Source organism: Cornus florida, unplaced genomic scaffold, assembly GCF_030987335.1.
Source record: "Cornus florida cultivar Cherokee Brave unplaced genomic scaffold, ASM3098733v1 CherokeeBrave_3.0.0_Hap2_Chr01, whole genome shotgun sequence".
In the NCBI taxonomy this organism is placed as follows: Eukaryota; Viridiplantae; Streptophyta; class Magnoliopsida; order Cornales; family Cornaceae; genus Cornus; species Cornus florida.
In genome coordinates, this window is record NW_026775571.1 from 120,865,747 (window position 1) to 120,888,176 (window position 22,430).

General features: G+C 37.0%; 3 protein-coding genes across 3 annotated transcripts in view; 1 reads left to right on the forward strand and 2 right to left on the reverse strand.

Annotated features, from left to right (window-relative positions):
• Positions 1 to 1,572: 1,572 nt before the first annotated feature.
• Positions 1,573 to 3,373, reverse strand: LOC132272056 (uncharacterized). The gene is made up of 2 exons (XM_059773512.1): positions 2,532 to 3,373; positions 1,573 to 2,018 (listed from the first exon to the last, which is right to left on the reverse strand). Exons 1-2 carry the CDS (start codon positions 3,274 to 3,276, stop codon positions 1,654 to 1,656), a joined length of 1,110 nt encoding a protein of 369 aa, XP_059629495.1. The 5' UTR covers positions 3,277 to 3,373; the 3' UTR covers positions 1,573 to 1,653.
• Positions 3,374 to 6,762: 3,389 nt separating this feature from the next.
• On the reverse strand, positions 6,763 to 8,055 carry LOC132282327 (uncharacterized). The gene is made up of 2 exons (XM_059783965.1): positions 7,565 to 8,055; positions 6,763 to 7,309 (listed from the first exon to the last, which is right to left on the reverse strand). Exons 1-2 carry the CDS (start codon positions 8,053 to 8,055, stop codon positions 6,763 to 6,765), a joined length of 1,038 nt encoding a protein of 345 aa, XP_059639948.1.
• Positions 8,056 to 18,141: 10,086 nt separating this feature from the next.
• Positions 18,142 to 22,430, forward strand: part of LOC132268173 (protein ROOT HAIR DEFECTIVE 3 homolog 2-like) — a 29,022-nt gene continuing 24,733 nt past the window's right edge. Inside the window, exons 1-5 of the mRNA XM_059768955.1 lie at positions 18,142 to 18,704; positions 20,746 to 20,812; positions 20,954 to 21,056; positions 21,331 to 21,401; positions 22,346 to 22,409. Coding sequence (XP_059624938.1) covers positions 18,551 to 18,704; positions 20,746 to 20,812; positions 20,954 to 21,056; positions 21,331 to 21,401; positions 22,346 to 22,409 — 459 coding nt within the window. The 5' untranslated portion in view covers positions 18,142 to 18,550. The remainder of the gene's footprint in view (positions 18,705 to 20,745; positions 20,813 to 20,953; positions 21,057 to 21,330; positions 21,402 to 22,345; positions 22,410 to 22,430) is intronic.

Genomic DNA, 22,430 nt, shown 5'->3' on the forward strand with positions numbered 1-22,430 from the left:
CACTATATCTAATAATATAGGGTGTTTTCTGCAACTTAATCCTTTCTCTTCTATTTTAGAGATTTTGTTTGTATAGAGTGTTCCTATCCTATGTAATAAGAAAACATGATCAACTTATCAAGCAGCTCAAACTCAAGTTTGGGATGCATTTTAATGAAAAAATCATTTTTAAAACTATAATAAATTGCTTACTAGCGTTAGGAATATATATATATAGCCATTGATATGTATGTGAAGGCTCTCTTTCTCTTTCCTGGTTGTGGAGCTCTAGATAAAGAAAAAGGGTAAAGATGTGGTCAGAAAAGTTGAAGCGAAATGTTACCCAAATAGCCAATAGGAAGCCTTGGATTCTGAGTAGGAAAAAGAATCCCCCATCCTTTTTCATCACCACAAAGACTGCCACCAATAATAACACACAAATGGCTGTTTCAGAGATCATTGACCGGTCTCCTTTGACCAGTCTTTTTAGATTCAGAGTGAGAGATGCCAGTGCCATACCTGCTGCTTTATACATTCACAAGCTCTGTCTGCTAAGTAAGTGGCCCCACCCCACTCAGTACCAACTCGCATCTCTACCACATAAATGCACTTCAGTATCCCCAACCAAGCCTGGTTACTGTTAGTGTTTGTTTTCACACGCATTGTACACGCTATGTATACAGTTCCATGATACATTGGGGAAAAATTTTATGAAATACCTCTCGCCAACGAAAACACTAACTTTCACTTTCCTTGATGCTAGGAAATAGCAAATTAGTATTAGAGGGTACCTCCGGGTATTAAATACTTTCTCGAGAGACTAACATGCCTTTTGGTGGCATTTAAAGAAAAAAATTACAACCCAAAATAAGCCAATGTTATATTTGGCAACTGAAATGATTAGGAATTAAAGAAAATATAGTACAAATTTTAAACTAAATTTTCTCAATTGTCAAATTCAAAGTACCCATTCATATTCCAAACTGAAGAGATAACTCAATTCAACTCCTGTATCAATTGCCTCAACTTTTGGAATGCTAAGGATGATACATGCCTCAACTATCTCCACTTTATTAGTTTTGTGGAATGATATATTGCATGTGGCCCAATCAATTACACCATGAAGGAGCAACAAATTTAAAATTAAGACCGGTTGCTTATCTTTTTAAATTTCTCACAGAACTTCACCTAGGTGAGAGATCAATATCAATCCAAAAATTTCATTGTGTCTAGTCACATCCTTATCATTTTACTAGTACAGACATGACACGGCAACTCGGATCTGAATTGGTTTGAGAATTCCACAATTCAACACTTAAATGCATGGCTGCAGACACTACAGGCATACAAGGTCCCTGGAAAATAACAACCAACAAAGAGCATACATACATACATACATATATATATATATATATATATTGCATTCTTGGATTCATTAATAATACAATCAAATTACCAATTCCAGCTCCATGTTCGATATAATAGTCTATGAGAGAGAGGTTAATTAAATATAATTAACATGACAAATGAAGTGATACACAACTTTGATAATCATCTATGTACAGTACAATTACCAAATATATCAACAAGCTCTCTCTATCTATCATCAATTTCAGATTTTATATATAAATAAATATATATATAAATAGTTGAGAATCAAATGAGATGGATGGATCATTGTGGAGGATCAGATTGTTCAACTTTGTGGGTGGCCAAAGTAAAGATTGAATTGGCAAGCTTGTTAACAGCATCAACCAGGCCATTAATACCTTGTCTGTTGATCTCAGTCTTAGACTCCTCAATCTGTAGTCTTCTCTCATGCAAACTCAATAGGTCCTTGTGCCTTCTTTCTTCTCTCTCCTCACAGGCCTGAATTGCTTCTGCTATAATGGTTGCACTTCTAGAGATTGCAGAGCTCACTTCATTCGATATTGTGCTGCCGCTTGCTGCAGTCCCACTGCTTCCCTCTCCTCTCCTCCTCCTCCTCCTCCTCCTCCTCTTTGCTGATGGTGAGTCTGAATACTCACTTGTATCAGTATCTGACTATCACACGTACATTAAAATATAATTAAACATATATATATATATATATATATATCGAATCAAATAAAATAAATAGAAAGAAAAAAAAAAAAAAATGATATTGATGAAAGTGGGGCATTTGATGCATGCATAGTGTACTAATATAATTACTTGATGCACACACTCAGAAAGCTATAAAATAAACAAATTGCTCAAGTTCATTGTAGGAGTAATGTAAGTTGTTAATGTGAAAAAAGAGGACATCAATGAGCAAATAAGAAATGTATAGCAAAATCTCTGAAAAATGCTATGACTGAAACTTCTTGCTTCCAAACTCCGTCCACAAAACAAGCGCGCACACACACACACACACAGAGGAGAGAGAGGAAACGAATATATCTGCAATTGTTATAAGGAAGAGGACAAGGCACCATCATATGCATTCCTGACATATATAGTGCTAAAAGTCCAAATGATCGATTGATGCATTAAAAGTGAGGAGCACTATTTGTGTGTGTGAGAGAGAGTACTTACTGTGGGCAGTGGCTGAGAATATGAGATGGGATGTGGTTGTGATGGTGGTGGTGGTGGTGGTTGTAGCGGTGGAGGGAGTGGTAATAATGCAACTGGAGTTGAGATGGTGTGTTGCAATAGAGGCGGGAATGAAGGCTGAACAGTACTGATGGTGGGTCCCTCCATGACATAGCCGGCCCTGCTGGTGTTGGTATTGGAAATAGATCCACCACCACCACTACCTACTACCCTCTGTACTCCTCCTCCTCCTTTCCTCTCCACAACCTCTACCAAAGCTTCATATATCTGAGGCAACATATTGGAAGGCAAGTTCCTCTCTTTCCTCTCACTCCTTTCAATCTTCCAATAACTACTGCTTTCATTCATTTTACAATCATGATCTCCTTCTCCAGCTTTCTGATAAACAACTAATAATCTTCTCTCATAATCTCTGACTTTCTTGAAATCTCTCATAAGATTATCCCACTTGTCATTGCACTGGTTCTGACTTCTGAAACACCCATTTCTCCAGCAAAAATCTTCAATCCATTTCCATCTTAGCTCTGTAGGTTTGCTAATCCTCATCATCCCTTGGGGATCACTACTATCCCCACATACACCAGCTGGTCTCTTCATTCTTCTCTCATCATCCATCTTCTTTGCCTCTATCAGAACCATTGTCTCCTGCACTGTCCAGTTCCCTCTTCTATATTCCCTCAACACACTACTATTATTACCTACTCCTTGAATATTAGCCATCATCACCAACAACTCAAGTGCATGCAAGACAATATGCTAACATATATATGTGTGTGTGTATTTGTGTGTGTAGAGAGAGAGAGAGAGGCAGTCTTAAAGAGTAGGGAAAAACAGAGAGAGGGGCTTGGTGAAGCACATTGATATTCCAATGGCACTTTGTCTCTAGCTTTCTTTTTAAATTTAGAGTGCTTGTGGTGTGATGTGGCTATTCAAACAAGTCAAATAATCACTATGCATGACTGCTAGCTAGTTCAGCTAAAGGGGCATTAATTAGTATGCCTAAACATGGATGAGTAGTGTGTAGCTATTACTAACATATAAAATACTAATAAGAGAATATATATATATATATATATATATATATATATATTGTGGTTGGCTTTGCATCTGCAGAGGCTGCATATAAATCATAAATGAGAAGAAAGTAAAAAGAAACTAGTTGCATGTTTTCACCAGTATCTCTCTCTTTCACCTTTTCACTTTCTTTCTTTAAAATTCACAACCTTTTTTAAAGCTTTACAATATTGATCAGCATGCACTACCCTTAAAATCTTCAAAAATCTACAAAGTTTAAAGTCCGAATCTTAACATACTAATTCAAACCACTACCTCTACAGATTGTGATACAGAGAGAGAGAGAAAGATCATACCTGATGGGTAGCACATTATCAGAAAATTCCAAACAAATCTATTCAAACTGACAGATATATATCAATAACCCCCAAAACTTTTCACAACCAGAGAGAGGGATCACTCCGAACCTGACTACCAGTAACCATACACGTGCCTAAGCCAGCATTCATCATAATCTTTCAAGTTAAAATGTATGCCCGTCCATTAATTAAGCAGAGTCGTTAATTAACAAGGACAGCTTTATTATAATTGTTCAGCTCGTCCACCTATATATATATATATATATATATATATATATATATATATATATGTTAGTCAATGGGTTAATTTATTGAGATTGTTTGAACTTTGACATATTTATTTAAGATGAATCAAGAAATTTATTATAAGAGCAATTCAATCATTTGCAACTCTAAGAAATTGCATGCGCTATAAACTGTTTTAATACAGTACTGAACATGCATGAAATGGAAATGGGAGGGAGTGAAGCTAAGAGTCCTTGATTCTTATTGTTGGCTTAGAGAAGACGAAAAATGTATTATTTGCTCAACATATATCATGCCATGATGCTCTCTCTAGCTCAAACAAGAGATCAAGCAAACAAAATCCACATATGTAACCATGTATGGTTACCAAATATACGTAGTCATACATATGTGTATAGGAGTATAATAATTTTTGGGTATAGCTTAATGCAAGGGCACTCGACAGTTCTAAAGAAACTTTTTGGTTATTGCCCTATTATTGCATATGCAAGAATGATAATATATGGTCAAGACCTACAAAACCCTAAATTTACACCGAATTACATGATCATCCCAAAAATCTGGATCATGCGAAGAGGACAGGTTTGTCCTTTGAGGGAAATACGGATGTCAATTTCGTCTTTTAAGGCAGGACATTTAAAGCCTGGTTGCCACGTCATAGGCACTTTTCGCTTTTTAATCCTGCGGGTTAGTACGAGTTGTGGGGTCCATGTGCAGACTTGCATTGACTAGAGGTTTGACCAGATGGGACTGTTCATAGGGTCATGAAGCCCCGTGACTCGTCACTGTCGTTCTTAGTTTTTGGATTCTAGCCTGCAATTTTAGGGGACAAATATAAAGGTACTATCGTCATTTCGCCTCACTATTTTTTTAATGGGTATATTCGTTTGTGGAACCAACATTCCCAATTTTTAATTTGGTCTAATGAAATTGGTATAAAATAGGCGTAAAGTGTAAACTGTGAAATGTGTATATTTAAATAATAGGATAAATTACACTAATTAAAAAATGACAAAAATCAACCAATAATGACATTTTGATAAATAAAAAAAAAAAAAACCAATAATGACATAAACAAGAATACCCTTAAGTATCCATTACCACTTTCTCTCTCTTCTGCAATCTATTTCTTTCCCATCTATCTCTCTCTCTCTCTCTCTAACTCATGCAATTTCTCTCTTTCTCCTTTCCATCTATATTAAATTGTTACTCAACTTGTATACTCCTTTATAAATATACGTAATATTGTATATACATCATCCAAAATTTATGGCAACCCAAATTTTTTTTTAAAGAAGATAAAGATTAATTTATATTGCTATAAAATAGAATGTACAAATAACCCCAGTAAGGCCCTGTCCATGAATAATAGACGAGGCATAACAACACAAAATACAAAGCCCAATCCCAAACAGGGCCCAACCCCACAGCAGAAACATATCTAGTCTAGGTCATTCTATAGCATTCTAGACTACCCATGTCTAAGCGTTGAATTATTCCGGTGAAAGGCAAATTAGGGCAGCAGCCCTAATTGAAAAGATCTGGTGGCTCCGGTGGTGGTCTGATGAACGATGCAAGTAGGTTCCATTCAAGGATCAAACGACTTGCATCAACAGAGTCTTGCACCTGCAAAGTAAGTAGCTTCTGCCTGATCAAGTCAGTGATCTGCCTGAGTAACTCCATTTGTGAGCATCTTCGATTCTTGAAGGCTCGGTGGTTTCGCTCCATCCATATCTTATTGATGGTTGTGGATAGCATGAGCTTGTTCACCACCATACGCAAATTCCGTCATGCCCATTGATGCGATACCCAATTCACAAATCCATTCCACGATGAAGTAGGGGAACGGAACTTGCATCTGTCTTGAAGATGGATCCATAAAGGTCTGATGAAGAAGCAGCCAAAGAACAAGTGATTGTGTGACTCATCTACCAAGTTGCAGAAATGGCACAGCCTTAGAAGAGGCACATCCCTTATGCTACTTCTGTCGAGGGTAGAGAGCTTATTTTGCATTGTAAGCTATAAAGAAAATCTACTTTTTGGCACCAAGAAATGGTGCCAAACGAGGTGATACCATTGCCTTGGGGGAGAAAGGGTCTCCAACCAACTGACAGTATGGGATAAGGAAAAAGAACCTATAGGAAAAAGGATCCACACGGAGGAATCAGATGGTGGGCTTATGTTTGTAATTTCAGGGAAAAGCTCTGTAACTGCATCCGGAAAAGACCACGCTCCATCCACCGCAAGTGTTGAGAGTTTTTGCTTAGGTAAAATTGGTATGTTGCTTCTAATTTCATCATTGACCCTGAAGATGAGAGGCCCCCTTGAAGCCAGTTGTCTTCTCAAAAGTATGTCATTTCACCATTACCAATAATCCTCCTAATGAGTGACCTTACAGCTCCTCTAAGTTGAAATAGTTTCTTCTAGTTACACGAGCATGCCTGTGGAATTGGCATAGTCCAGAAACACCTATCCTGAACCAGCTGAGTCCTTACCCATTGTGCCCAAAGATTATCCCTCTGGCAAGAAATAGGAGTCCAAATGTGCTTGAGTGATGTTGCCATATTCGCAATGTCCAGGCTTCGAAACCCTAGGCCTCTACACTTCCTTGGTTGACAGACTGCAGCCCATATAATCTTGGCCCCAGAATGTTTGAATTTTGTCCCCATTCATAGGAAGTTTCTAAGGATGCAATAACCTCAGCCAAGACTGATTTAGGTAAAACAAATAAGCTGGACCAGTAGTTCACCATACTATAGAGGACTGATTGTATAAGTTGAATTCTACCCACATAGGATAAGAAGTTAGAGGACCAATGGGTGACCCTTCTCGTGACATTTTCCACCAACCCTCTACAATTAGAAGCCTTAAGACGAGTAGCAATCAGCGGCACCGTAAGGTATTTGTTAGGCAGTGACCCCAAGTCGAACCTCAGCAGATTCTTAATATCTTCAGTAATTGTATTCCCTACTCTTGAGATAAAGAATTTGCTCTTAGAGCAATTAATTTTCAAACCCGAGAGTGAGGTGAAGTGGTCCAAAGCTTGTTTGAGTGTAGCAGCTGAAGCAAGGTCACTATAGGAAAACAATAAGAGATCATCCACGAAGATGAGATGGGAAATGGCTAGCCTTCTGCATCTTGAATGGAACTTGAAAGATTAGCTGTCAGCAATGAAATTCCATGTAATGGAGTAGAAAACCTGCATAGCCACCACAAACAACAGAGGGGAGATTGGGTCCCCTTGTTTAAGACCCCTAACCCCTTGAAAATGCCCATGAAATTCCCTATTCAATGAGATTGTAAAGGAAGGAGAGGTAATACATGCCCTGATTCATTCAATAAATATCTGAGGTAACCCAAAAAAGAATAGGGTGTCAAGTAAAAAATCCCACCCCACAGAGTCAAATGCTTTCATAAAGTCCACTTTCATGGCACCTCTTGGAGGTGTGAGCTGCTTATGGTACCCCTGCAGTAGCTTTTGGGCCAAGAGAACACTATCCCCAATGTGCTTACCTTTGATAAAGGCATTTTGGAAGGAATCAATGATAGATGGTAGTACATTCTTCAGCTTGTTGGCAATCAATTTGGCTATGCATTTATAAAGGGTATTGCAGCAAGATATAGGTCGAAAGTCGTTTAAGGTTGTGGGATTAGATGTCTTAGGAACTAAGGCAATGTAGAAGTTGTTAACCTCTTTAAGGAGCTTGCCATTGACAAAAAAGGTCCTAATAGCATTGATGACATCCCTCCCAACCACAGGCCATGCCATTTGATAAAAGTGTGCATTAAATCCATCCGGACCAGGTGATTTATCATTGTTAAAAGCCAAAAAACAAGCTTGGATTTCAGCATCAGTAGGGACAGAAGATAGCATTGGCAACATATTAGAAGGAACCTGTGTAATGATAAATGGCTACAAAGCCTACCTCCCAGGGTAAGAAAGTGGAGAGCCTCCTAATAGGCCTTGGAAGTGAGCCACAACCTCAGCCTGAATAAGATTTTCCCCCTCAATAGAGACACCATTTGTATTCGTGATGCAAGTAATCTTTCTCTTATTGATCTTGGAATTAAAAAGCTTGAAGAAATATGAGGTATTGCTATCACCCTCTCTCAACTATCTGACCCTAGCCATTTATTTGATGAACTTCTCCTCAGCAAATGCAAGGTCTGTGTAATGCTGCATGAGTTCCTTTTCCTGAATCTTGAGTTGAATATCCATGGGGTTTGAGTCAAAGAGTTGTTGGCATGAGGATAGAGCCTGCTTTGATTGAACCACCAATGATGATGCAAGAGAAATTTCTACTCTGCATTTTTGCTTTAGAATTCCTTTCAGGGCTTTAAGTTTTTGCACCACCTGAAACATAGAGGTGCCACTGATATGGGAAGCCCAAACTTGCTCCACTGTAGGGAAAAAATTAGGGTTAGTAGCCCATAAGTTGAAATACCTAAATGGGATCCTCCTCTGTGCTGAAGGTGCGCCCAATTTGACCAGAATAGGGCTATGATCAGAGATGCTAAGAGGGAGAAAGGTGCAATCTGACATTTGGAAAACCATAGTCCACTTCTCATTTATTAAAGTCTTGTCAAGCTTCTTGGCAATATTAGCATGACCTGTACTTTTGTTGTTCCATGTGAACTGCATACTTGAGAATCTTAGGTCATCTAACTGTGAGTGTATTAAATAGTCATTGAAGTCATTCATTGCGGCTGTCTATCTTTGGGAACCCCCATACTTTTCATGTGAGGAAGAAATAACATTAAAATCCCCAATCACTATGCATGGGGAATCTGAGGTGGATTGCTCATTTATGGAGTCCTAAAGTTCTTTCCTCTTCATGCATGGATTAGCAACGTAGACAAATGAAGCAAAAAAAAATGGGTGTTGTCAGTAAAAGTCACTGAGTAATGAATAAGTTGTCTAGTAGAAGTAATTAGGTCAACTCTGAGTTTGTCTGAGTTCCACATAATCCATATTCTTCCTAGAACTGAGTGGTCATAGTTGTGCATAGCCAGCCACCTAGGGGCAATAAATCGATGGATTTCACCCATATTATCAAGTGAGACCCTAGTTTCCAAAATAGTCAGCAAGTCTAGCTTGCAAGATGTAACAAAAGAACGCAGCTCCAGCTGCTTTGGGAGGCTATTCAAGCCTCGTATATTCCATGCAGCAAAGTTAATCATTGAGAGGGGACTTTGTGCTTACCTCTCAGATGCCCTAACCCCTTGTAGGGGAAGAAATTCAAATGCAGAGCTCTATTGATGTTGTCTTTCTTCTTCTTAGTGTTGATTCTCTTGTCCTTGAAAGTTGTAGAGCTTGAAATACTTTGGGAGAAAGAAGACAATAATAATGCTTACTCAGGCTCATCTTGTATGAGGCCACAATATCAAATGAACACACCTCCTTACCATGAGGTGAGGAACAGACATTTATCCCTTCACGGGGGAAAGAGCATAGAACTTTATTAATTTCCAAGTCACCACAGGAAAGAGACCTGGCTGTCTGCTTAGCCTGGACCAGTGAGACTCTCTTTGACGATGATGGTGAGTTAAATGAGATTCCATTTGGTAATTGTGGTTTGGGGGTATTCATATTCATTGGCTGACCTATTGTAGGGGATGGTTGAGATGGAATTAGATTAAAATGAGGAGAGGAGGATGAGCCCTCAATTGTGGGAATCATTCGCTGTCCTCCCTTCCCAGGAAGGATTTTCAGCCACTGATTAGGTTTGGTCTGTGGTAAAGGGCCACCCTTTTTGAAAGAGGGACAAATTGATGAAATATGCCCCACTTTTTTTACAAGATATACAGAACTTGGGTATTTCTTGATATTCCACTAGGATATCCACCATTGTACCATCAACATTTCTTAGTGGAAAAGAATGAATCAAAGGAAGGCTCAGATCAACCTCGATATAGATTCTAGCAAACCTTAACTTCTCCATTCCATCAGTTGTTTGGTCTGCATAATGGCCTACCCAGTGCACTAGCAATATGACTTAATCCCTTTGTAGTCCAAAACTGCATTGGGACGTTAAACAGTTGAACCCATACAAGAACCAACTGATATTTCCCAGTTCTATTTCCTTGTTACAAGTTGAAGTTCCATTTTTGCAACTGGAGAGTTTTCCCTGCAAAACGATAAGGGCCAGAAGCTAAGATTGAGGTGGCTGAGAGATCAGAATCGAACTTGAAGTAGAAACAGCCTTCACTGTCTGCAAACACATGCTGCAGCCCAAACTTGTTCCAGATCCTCATTGCAGTTTGCTGAACCTTGCTGAATGAAGGTTTTTTGAGAGTAAATCTTCCAACCAGCAGACCACTCCAAGAGGTGATACCCTCTTCCTTAACCTCCTTAGGGGGAGCCACAATATCTCCATTATCTGTTCTTACTAGCTCAAAGTACTCTAAGACTATTTTCTGAGAAGGATGTGCAGAGGGAGGTTGTTGCACTACCTCCGCCCAAGTTCTTTTGGGGTGGAGAGATGATTGTGGTGGAGTGGTGGTAAGCTTAATAGGAAGTAGATTGGGTTCATTAATGGGTGGAAGCCCATTAGAAGAAGTAGCTGGGGTGACATGACAAATCTGCATAGAGCTAATAAGAGGTGGGCTCCACACAATTACAGTAAGTGTCTGTGTGTCAGGAACTTTTTCCTTCCCTTGTGTGACATCCCAGAGTCCTGCAGAAGGTTTGAATTTTGAAAATCCTGCCGTTGATCAGTCCCCGAGCCTGACCCTGAGGTGGTTGTCGGCCGAGAGAACAGTTTCTTGAGGACCATCATCAGTTCGGCATGATTTGCATCAGCACTAGCCTTGAGGCTCAGAAGATCGGAAGGTTGGAAATTTAATGATTCGAGAGGTCTAACAGAGGAAGAGGGTATAGTGGACTGAGATTTCAAAGCTGCCAATTCATCCTCTAGAGTCTTCAACTTTCTCTTGAACCTATAGACCTCCATAGTCAGATCAAACTTAGATGCTTCCATAACCTCTGCTCCCACATCATCAGGTAGGTAGCAAATCTCTGTGATTAGTTTGCTTGAAGGATTAAGAATCTTGTCGCTCTGCAAGGCCCTCTTGATCTTGTCTATGGTAGAAGCTGTGATTGTGGGAGATCTGGGGAGGTGATCAGGTGTGACATGGTTCTCATGGTTATCTAAGAGATTGGAAGCAATCTTAGGCTTAAGAATGGTACGTGATGCATGTGCTGGGTTTTTGAGTGGTGACTTGGCTGAGGGGTGGAGAGGTGGTTTAGCTGTTGAATGGGAATGTTTTGATTTGTGAATAGAGAGCTGATTATGAATCACATGAGGGGACTGGATGCTCCTCGAAGTAGAGGATGATGGAATGGATTGTGGTGGATGAATGAGAGGAGTTAGTGGAGGAGGAAGGGGAGGAAGGGAAGGCTTCATTAGATTTTCCAGGGCTAGACTCATATGCCACGTGTTCCTGAAAGAGAGAAAAAAAATTTTAAATTGGTAACCCAAATTGATGATGAGCATTCTAAGAATTTTCTTTTTAAATATACACACAAAAATATTATATATATATATATATATATATATATATATATATATATATTATTGATTGTTGGTATTGCAAAGGGAAGGATGAGGAGGTGGGGCTGTGGTGGTGTTTTGAGGATGTGCTGGAGGTAGGCATAGATAGCGGTAAGAAAGAATATAAAGCGTTTTCATTCGGCGTCATCAATAATCATCACTAACATCGACACCGACACATCTATGTTCACCATCATCGATATTGTCACCCAACCTCTTACAGATCTAAAAATTTGTGTACATGTACGAATTTATATATATCTATTTGCATGTATGTTAATATGTATATAAATCTGAAAATATATGGGTGCCTATATGTATATTTAGGTGTATATATGTGTTTAGATTGAGAAATGCAGAAAATAAGGACATGGTTACTTTGTAACTCTGAAAACAGTTATTAGAAAATAGAGAACAGTTTTTAGAGAAATATAAAAGATTGGTCTCTGAAAACATGTATTTTTATAACTGAGAGTTTTCAGAAAACTGAACTAAGCATAGAGCTTGCTTGGTTTGTAACTCTGAAAATAGTTCTTAAGAATTCAGATAACAGAGAACATAAAACAGAAAACAGTTTTTAAAGAACAATAAAAAACAGTTATCTGAAAGTAGGCCTTCTTATAACTGAGTTTTCAGAAAGTTGAACCAAGTAGAGTTTTTTGTACAGCTTTTTTTAATTATTATTTTCATTTTTTCTGAGTACATAAAATTATTCTCAGAGTTACAAACTAAGTAAGGCCATAATTTTTTGTACAGTTTTCTTTTTTTAGTTTTCCGATAATTGAAAATTATTTCTATAGTTACAAACCAAGAAAGCCCTAATATTTTCTATAAATATTGGATAAAATAGTAATTTCGTATGACAGAATCTTGTATTACAAAAGAACTAAAATATAGAGTGCATAATTGACTTTTTACGCACACATTTGATATTTAAGGGATATCAAAGTAATAAGTCCCAAATACTTTATCTCAGTGTAATTTGATAAAATCTTAAGGGAGGTCAGTGTAATTTACCCTAAAACAATACTATAGTTGTCCATCTATATTATTAGTAGTTTATTATTTTCTTTTTGAATATTCTAAATTAATTGTCCATTAAAAAAAGTCAAAGCAAATAAATATTATCTTTTCATCGTTATCTTTTATGTTTTTAAAACAATTCAATCTTAGTAGTTATACATATTTAAACTAAAAACTCAAATTAATAATTTTAAAATAGAATAATATATTACTCAGTAATAACATGTCCCTTTAAAAACTTTTAGAGTGCATTTGGATAGGATGATTTGGAAGGATAGGGAAATAAAAGAAAATAAAGGATAGGGCTTAAGTGTGTTTAGGTGGTTTAAAATGAGAGAAAATAAATGATATGGAGATATCTCTTTATCCCTTTTCTATCTCTCAAAAAATGAGAAGATATGGAGAGAAATGATAGTGTTTAAGTAGTATTTTCATAATCCTGAAAGTGCCCTCGACAATTAAAAAGAGAAAATTATTATTCCACTTATATCCCTTCTATTTAAAATAATATAATAGAAATTTGGTTGTTATCACTTCTCTTATTTTCTCCCATCTGTCATATCCAAACAATAATACTATCATTTCATTTCTTTTCTCTCCTATCTATCTGAACATAAATAAAGATTATTACTATTTTTTTTTTTTTTCTTTTCTCTCATACCTAATACTATTATTTTTATTTTTATTTTTTTCTCTCCTATGTATCCAAACAAAGCCTTAATTCTAAACATAGACATATGATATAAGATCGATGGAATACTATATTTGTATGGCTGCGAATCTAGCGTGAGTTTAGTTAAATTAAAAATATATTTAAAAAGTTTAACTTGATTTACGAAGGTGTTAACTTATTTGTCATTAAACGACATAACATTTTTAACTTGTATGTGTAGTTAATATGCATAACATTTGGAGTTAGGTTATTTGGTGCAATATTTGTCCTTATATGTGTTAGTTTTATATGGGGGCTTTTTGGAGTAAACTCAACAATAAAATCGTAGCTTTAGACTCAAAACAAACAAATATTATACCATGTGGTGAAGTGAAATGTTACAAATGGTATCAGAGGTGGAAGTGTGGCTAATGAGGACGTTGGGCTCTAAAGAGTGATTGTGGCGACCTTGTGGGCGGGTGTAAGACACTGACAAGTTACGGGTGCAACATTACCTGAGTAAGATGAAGATGGAGTGTTTATATGTGCTAGTGTTATTACTAAATGATTTGATACCTTTTAAAATAAAACCAAAGAACAAAACCCTGCTAGGTAGGACTTAAAACGGACAATATCAATCATTCATTGTAATATATCAAAAAAATCAATTGTGTTGTTGTATCATTTTATTTCTCTAATGCGCGTTTGGTGTGCATGAATGTAATGAAATGGAATGAAATGCCCATTTCAACAATTTCTTTGTTTGATATGCAATTTAAAGTGAGAATGACAATTCCATTAGAATGAAAATTCATTCCACAGCTAAACCTATGGAATGACCATTCCATTCCTAAGCAATTTTTTTATAAAAAAATTCAACCTCCTAAAAAACCCTTAAGTCGCAAGTTCAAAAACCACTACCTTCCACCACAACCGCCTCAGTCTTTCATCGCCACCGCCACCGATTTTCACCACTGCCTACCGCTTTCCACCACCACCACCGCTACCGACACCCCTTCCTTTGCCGCAACCACCACCACCGCAACCGTCTTTCACCATATTCCACCATCACTGCTACTCTCCACCACCATCGTCTTTCTCCACCCTTACTACTTTTCGTCACCACCACTGTTATCGCCACCGCCTTTCACCACCGCTACCTCTTTCCACCGCCACTACCTTATATTTCCACCACCACCGTCACCGCCTTTCACCACCACTACCTCCTTCCACCTCTACCTCCTTTTATCACCACCACCATTATCATCGCCTTTCACCATTGCTACCACCGCTTTTCACCGCCTTCCACCACTGCCACCTCCTTCCACCACCACCATTGCCACCACCGCTACCGCCTTTCATCACCACTGCTTTCTACCACCATACTACTACCATCGCTTTCCACCAACACCAATGTTGCCTTCCACCATTGCCACCACCGCTGCCTTTCAACACTACTACTTACAGCACCGCTGCTTTCCACCTCCACCACCATCCACTACCGACATTGCCACCATTTATTTTAAAAAAATTATAGAAGAATGTTATTTTGTTAATTTAATTTATTTGTTATTAAGAGGGATATTTTGGAGAACTCAATTTGAAATTTATTCCATTCTAAATTTTATATTGGTCTAACCAAATACTAGAATGGTTATTATCATTCAATTCCTACACATTTCATATTTACAACCAAACAATAGAATGAGAATGGTAATTCCATTCCATTCTCATTCTCATTCTCATTCCATTCCAACTTACATTCCATTACATTCTATTCCTGCACACCAAATACAACATAATAATTTTAATTTTTAAATAGAGAGAATTGTTCTTAACCACTCTCTTTCTTCTAAATATTTATTTTTAAATTACATGTAGAGTGTTTAATAGCTTTATCCTGATAACAATTATACCGTGATGCAACTGACAAATTACTTATTTTAGAGTTAAGTGAAAAAAACTCCCTGATATATAGAGTTTGTGCAAAATTAGTCCCTACTTTTTAAAAATATGCATGTTATTCCATAAAATTAAAAAAAAAAGGTACAAATAAGCTACTTAGATCACTTTTTGGCAAAAAAGTAAATATGAAAATCCAATTTTACCCTTTTGTTCATATTTTGCCCCTTATCTCTCTCTCTCCCTCTTTTCTCTCCACCAACGAGCCACTTCCTCCCACCACCATTACAGGCCACAACCCCCATCACCGCCACACTTAAAAGTATACACACACACACACACACACACACGTGTATGTAACTCAAAGCCCATCACTGACTCATCGAACCACTTCCACATCACTCACTAAATGGAACTCACACACAATCGCTATCCATTGATAAGAGAACCAGAAAAGTGGGGTTAGATAATCAAGAGATGTAATTTTTTGGTCGTCACCCCCATCAACCACCACCATCACCGCCACCCCCACCAACCACCACCATCACCGCTACCCTTACCGCATTTCTTCTCTCACATCCCTCATAATAGAAGAGGTTCTGCAACAAGCGATTTGATTTAGCAGCGATGACATACATATGGACGATTTCATCAATTTGTCCTCCACCAAGAAAATTGAATCTCTTTTGTGACCCACAAAAGGGTTTTTATCAATTCGTTCCAATTCCATTGTAAACCAAGTATTATATATATATATATTATTATAGAGATTAAAGAGAGAAACCGTGGGCTGTATCAAACCCATCTCTTTTATCAAACCCATTTCTTTTATAAATGTTGTATGCACGAGAAACGAGGATGAAAATGATTTTCTTTTTAGTTATACTTCATCTCCATCCATATTATTATTATTGCCTCTAACATGACAATTGTTGATGCCTCCAACAAATTAATAAGTTAGTATAAAAAAATACATTATGACTTATTTACAAGTACACTTAAATAGAACTTATGACCTATTTTCTTGCTATAATGCATTCACGAAACTTTCCTCTCCTAATGTTGGATCAAGATAATTATGTGTTGGATTTGGTGGCAGTGGTGATGGTGGTGGAAGTGCAAAATGGGTTTGGGTTATATATGTGTGTGTAGGTTTGGGTTGTGTTTCTGGTTTTTGAGTTTGGAAAATGTAGTTGGTGGTGGTGGTGGTGGTGGGTGATGGGTGGTGAGAGAAAAGGAAAGGAAGAAAGAGGTCATTTTACAAATTCCTACACAATTTGAATAAAATGGTTATTTTACATTGCTGATATTTATATTTATTAATTTATTTTACTAAAATGAGGGTATTATCATTATTTTAAGTCTCCAAGGGACTATTTGTACCAAATTAATAGTATAAGGGTATTTTACACAACACGAAAATTATTTTGCACTATATCGATATTAGAGGGTTTTCTTTTTGCACATAACCCTTTATTTTACTAAGCAAATGGAGATAAAAAAACACACTTGGTATGTTGGACGGTTGGACCGATTCATTTGCCATATCATTTGTTATAATATATATAAATTAAATATTTATATATATATATATATTATCATTTTATTTCTCTAATAACTTAAACTTTTATTGTAATTACACATTTTTTAAAACGTAAAGTGTTTTTTTTTTTTTTTTTGTTATTTATTCATTTTATTTTAAAGTATGATCGTTGCAAGACGTTGAGAATCCAACTTGGTTATGCGCATATATACATATATTAAAATAAATGTGCAAGATACAAATTATGGTAAGCTGTACAAACATTTTTATGGCTGACAAATGAATATCTCAGATTTAAAGGAAATAAAGATCCCTAATCTTGGAAAAAAATCGGGCAGGATGATATATAAAACATAATAAAACTGTGTATACATACATTATACATACCAGACTCACCTATAACATATACGTTTCCTAGTCTATAAACTCTATAGTGAGTTCCAAAAGCGGGCCGAGCAAGCCCAATCAAAGTCTAGGTTGTGCAGATTAATTTGAGCTTGAGGAAATTGCAGCCAGATTGGTTTAGCGACAATTGGGCCCTTTAATGGACTCCTGCCATCTGCTTCCAATAATGGATTCTGTGTTGAGCTTAATTTGGTCCAACGTAACTCGGCTATTTATTTTTATTTTTTCATAGTAAGTTACACACCGTAACACACATTCCTGTCAAAATAAGTAAATGAATAAATAATACACACAATTAATTTATTTTATTATGAAATATGAACTCTCAATCTTCTATTTAAAGGAAGGAAGAGACACAACTCAGAATTAAGTTTTTAATAACCAACTCGATTTTAAGTTAATAAAGTTTGAAATTATTAATAGTTGATAATAGTATAAATGAACTTAGTCGAGACAAGTCCAGTTCTCCTTTAACTTATTCCATGCACTTGTGATATATGATTTTTTCAAAAAATATTTTTATTACATTAACTTTTTCTCATACGATTTTTATTGCATTACATATGAAACTTGTCAAATTATTAAAAAGTAAATAAAAAATGCGTTAGGAATCCCATCGATACAAATTGCACCTTCTTCTATAAATAATAATAATAAAAAACCTATCTATATATTTTATAGAGCATTACTTTAAAAGTAAGTATCACTCTACTGTAAATTTTACTATATATATATATATATTTATTTACCCTATGAAAATTCAAACTTTCATCATATTTGAAAGATAAAAAGACACAGGTAGAAAATACAACTTCTATAAATTTTATTGGGTAACATTGTGGATAGTCAGACGAGGATAGAGATAATAAAAGAAGAAGAAGAATAACCCAAGTTGAAGTTTTAGCCAAAGAGTGCGGGAGTGGTACGAAAAGAGGCCGATTGAGTGCGGGGGAAGTTAGAATAATCTTTTTGGAATTGGTAGGAGAACTGTATATATATATTCCTTCCCGTCATTTGGAGAGAAAATACGCATAACGAGGCTATCCTTTCTCTGATAACAAGAGACAACAACGCCGTGTTTGAACCTTTTGCTCTCTCTCTCTAACCTGTCTACATCTGACTCCTCTGCCGAACCAAACCAAGCTTGTATTTTGAGTGCAATCCGATTTTTTGCCTTGCCCTTCAAATTACCGAGGAGAAGAAAAGCCCTAGCTTCTTTGCAATTCCTATATATACACTTTGTTAGTGTGTATCTGTGTATATAAGTGTTTCCAGTATTATCTGTGTATATATATTAGTCATGGTTGGACTAGAAGATTGCTGTGCCACGCAATTGATTGACCAACATGGCGATTTCAATGTCGTCGGTCTCCAAAGTTTCATGAAGACTGTGAAGCTCGCCGAGTGCGGTCTTTCCTATGCTGTCGTCGCAATCATGGGTCCACAAAGCAGTGGTATGTGGTTTGCTCTATTACTTGCTACTTTCTAATCGACTTACTTGTATGTTTACTTGGATTGAGCTCCTTCAACATTCAGTCGTGTACAGAGAGCTTGGGTTTCTAGTTGCCTACCACCAAAAAACAACGGTGCATTTATGTGGACCTATAGCTAAGTTGACTCAATTGAACTCCTTAATGCTAAATTGTGTTCCATATATACAAATATATACTACGCAGTATTGATATTGTTTTGTACCCTTTTGTAGGAGAGGCTTTGTTGAGTTGAGTCGCGTTTAGTAAACATTCAAACATGAATTTGGTCTTTAAAAGAGTCCCAAGATATATAATTTGGTGGGCCTACAAAGAAAACAAATTCCCATGCAAATTATAAAAGTACCCAAGATATGTATATGAATACACAAACTAAAGTTCAAACCACTTTTGGTTACACTAGTGAGGTTTTCATAAACATTGGATTGAACCAATGATTGGTGCTAAGCCCATATTTATTTGCAATTCTCTTAGATGAGATAATAAAAGAATTCCAAAACCAGATCCCATGGTGCATGATGCTTGCCGATGATATCTTGCTCTTGGATATCTTTAAATAGAGCTTAGCAATAAATTTGGAAATGTGGAGAAATGTTTTAGAATCGAAAGGATTGAGGATAAAGCAAACTAAAACCGAGTATATGTAGTGTAAATTCAATAAAGATTTGAACATTAATAATGTAATGATAACACTTAAAGACCAAAAAATTACTCAAAACAATTTGTTACTTAGGATCAATAATACAAAAATGGAGAAATAGATAGCGTCATAACTAGTAGGATTGGAGCCGGGTGGACAAAATGGTGATAAGTTAGTGGGTTTTATGTTATAAAATAAATAAAACATATTCTAAAAGGAAAATTATAGAGGACTGTTAGTAGACTAACTATGTTGTATGAAGCGATATGTTGGGTTCTAAAAAAGAAACAAGAACATATAGGGTTTGGAAACATACATCAGAAACCTAGCACCCATTGGTGAGAAAATTCTAGAGACTAGTTTGGACACATACATCAGAAACCTAGAGACACGTTGGTCAAACGAGGAAGACTAGTTGTAATAAGAGGTAAGAGACGGAGAGGGCGACCGAAAATGATGATTAAATGAGGAAGACTAGTTGTAATAAGTGGATTATGCCTCTTTTTTTTTTTTCACTTTTATTTTCCGATGGTGGTTCCTACTGTCCCATCACTTCTTATGGATATGATGATTAAATGAACATGGTTTACAAGGGTTAACTTACAGGGGAGGTTTGAGGTTCGTTCCTTGTTTTACTGCTTCTCTGATTCTAATTTCCCTTAGAAATCGGTTTGGCGTTCGAAGGTTCTGCTCAGAGTGGCTTTTTTCGTTTGGACTGCAGTTTGGGCCAAGATTTTGACAATGGATAACTTGAGAAAAAGAAGACAAGCTACAATCAACTGGCGTTGCATGTGTAAGAGGGATGGGGAGTCAGTGGATCACCACCTCCTGCATTGCCATGTTGCTCAAGGCTGTGGGAACTTTATTTTTGGTTGTTCGGCATCCATCGAGTTATGCCTCGGTCATGCTTGGAGAGGCTGCTCAGTGGGAGCCCGCGCTCATGATTTTTAGAGGGCGCCCCCCTTTTGTTTGATGGTTCATTTGGAAGAAGCGGAATAGAAGATCTTTTGACGGGGAGGAATCTTCCATTGGGGCTTTGAAATTTATTATTTTTAGTTCTCTTTTTAGTTGGGTGATGGGGAGAAATTGTAAATCTATAGAGGAGATTGTTGAATTTTTGGGCTCCTTGGGTCCTTAGGCCCTCTTTTTTTTGGCTTCGGCCCTTATATAGCTTTCGGGATGCGTTCCCCTCTTGAACGCTGTCTAATATATTTTTACTTATAAAAAAAAATGTTTTGTTTTTATTTTTTCACGGTAATATACAAGCTAAGTATGTTTTGGTTGTGCATAAATGTATGCATATGTGATGTCCACACTCGCACCATTTTGCTATATGTGCTAAGAGAAGGATTTTTTTTTGAACAGGGAAGAGCACACTTTTGAATCATCTTTTCTATACCAATTTTACGGAAATGGATGCATTCAGGGGAAGGTTAGTTTTTTCAGCCTCTCTGTTTTGCATCACATTGTGGAGGACAAGTTTGTCTTTTTCTAGTCATACAGTTGTTTCTCTTGCTGTTACTTGCACTCATAACCATACAAGAGACATGGAACATATGTTATTCTGTTACAGGAATCAAACAACCAAGGGCATTTGGATAGCGAAGGGTATCGGCATTGAACCTTGTACAATTGTCATGGATTTGGAGGGAACTGATGGAAGGGAAAGGGGCGAGGTAATAGCCTTCGTATTGATCTTTGTTACTTTATCCAGAAGGAATAATAGGAAAAAGTAGAGCTCAGTTGTTGTAATCAGAAAAATGACTTTGCGGTTACCTTAAACTTGTTATCTCTACCCTTTTGGCCTTTAGTTTAATTGTACAAACCTTTAAATGATGTTTCTTGCTTTATCCAGGTGGGTTCTGATTGCGAAATTTGTATGGACGTATGTGTAGTATTTTAAACCCTGTTCTAATCTGATACTTCGGTGTGGTAATTTTTTAATTTCAGGATGATACGGCATTTGAGAAACAAAGTGCCCTCTTTGCTTTGGCAGTTTCAGATATTGTACTAATAAATATGTAAGCTTGCAATCTTTTCATATAATGTTTTTCTACTTTTTTCTGCCTTATGGCTTGAGAATCGTCTCTATATATGGTTGGAATCAAGAGTGGTCACGAGTCTGATCCAGGTTGAGATCAAAATTGTTATTGAAACATGGACTCAAGCATGACCAATCATGATCATACCAAGATGTGGAAGCCTACTCCCTGCCCGAAAGAAGATTATTAAAATTTGCCCGGTCCAGCTTGACCCTTTTTAAATAACTCATTAAGCAGCTTAATGGGAAATTTGTAATGAATAAATATTTTATGCTGTAAGCTCACTGATTCATGCTGGAATGGACCAAACTTATCTTTCTGATATGTGAACCCGAAACTCCAATCAAGCCCTAAAATATAGGTCTGTTCAGTTTGTCCAGAATGCATATATGGTTGGCCCTGGTGGCTTGGACATGCATACCAGAAAGTTATTTCAAATTTTATTTTCTTTAATATATTTCTACCATTACTAGTATGACATTCATATCTGATGCATTTTTAATGATTATGTTAAGATATTGGAATCCGATGTTGAAAATTGTATAATGCTCTGTTTGGTAGGAGGGATGAAAAATAGATGGAAGGGAGGGGTGGAGGGTTGGGATAGGCATCCCTGGGAAGAGAGGGTGTTCATTCCTCCCTTTTTTTGGGTTGGGGGGAAGGGGGGGGCGGGGGGGGGGGGGGGGGGGGGGGTGGGGTGGTCTCTTCTCTCTTCCTTCCCTCATACTAAACATAGGCCAAGTGAATCCAAAACTGGTCTAGTCCAACATGATCGCATTTGGTTTTTAATCCCATTTAATCATGAGCTAAAAAGTTTCTAAGTGTCTTAGATCTTAATGGACTGTAATATCCAATTTTTTGGTATATATACATGTATAAGAGTTAGTTCAAGTATCAACTAAATGCCTGATATTGCATAATAGGTGGTGCCATGATATTGGTCGGGAGCAGGCTGCCAACAAACCTCTTTTGAAAACAGTATTTCAGGTACTCCCATGTTTATATTAA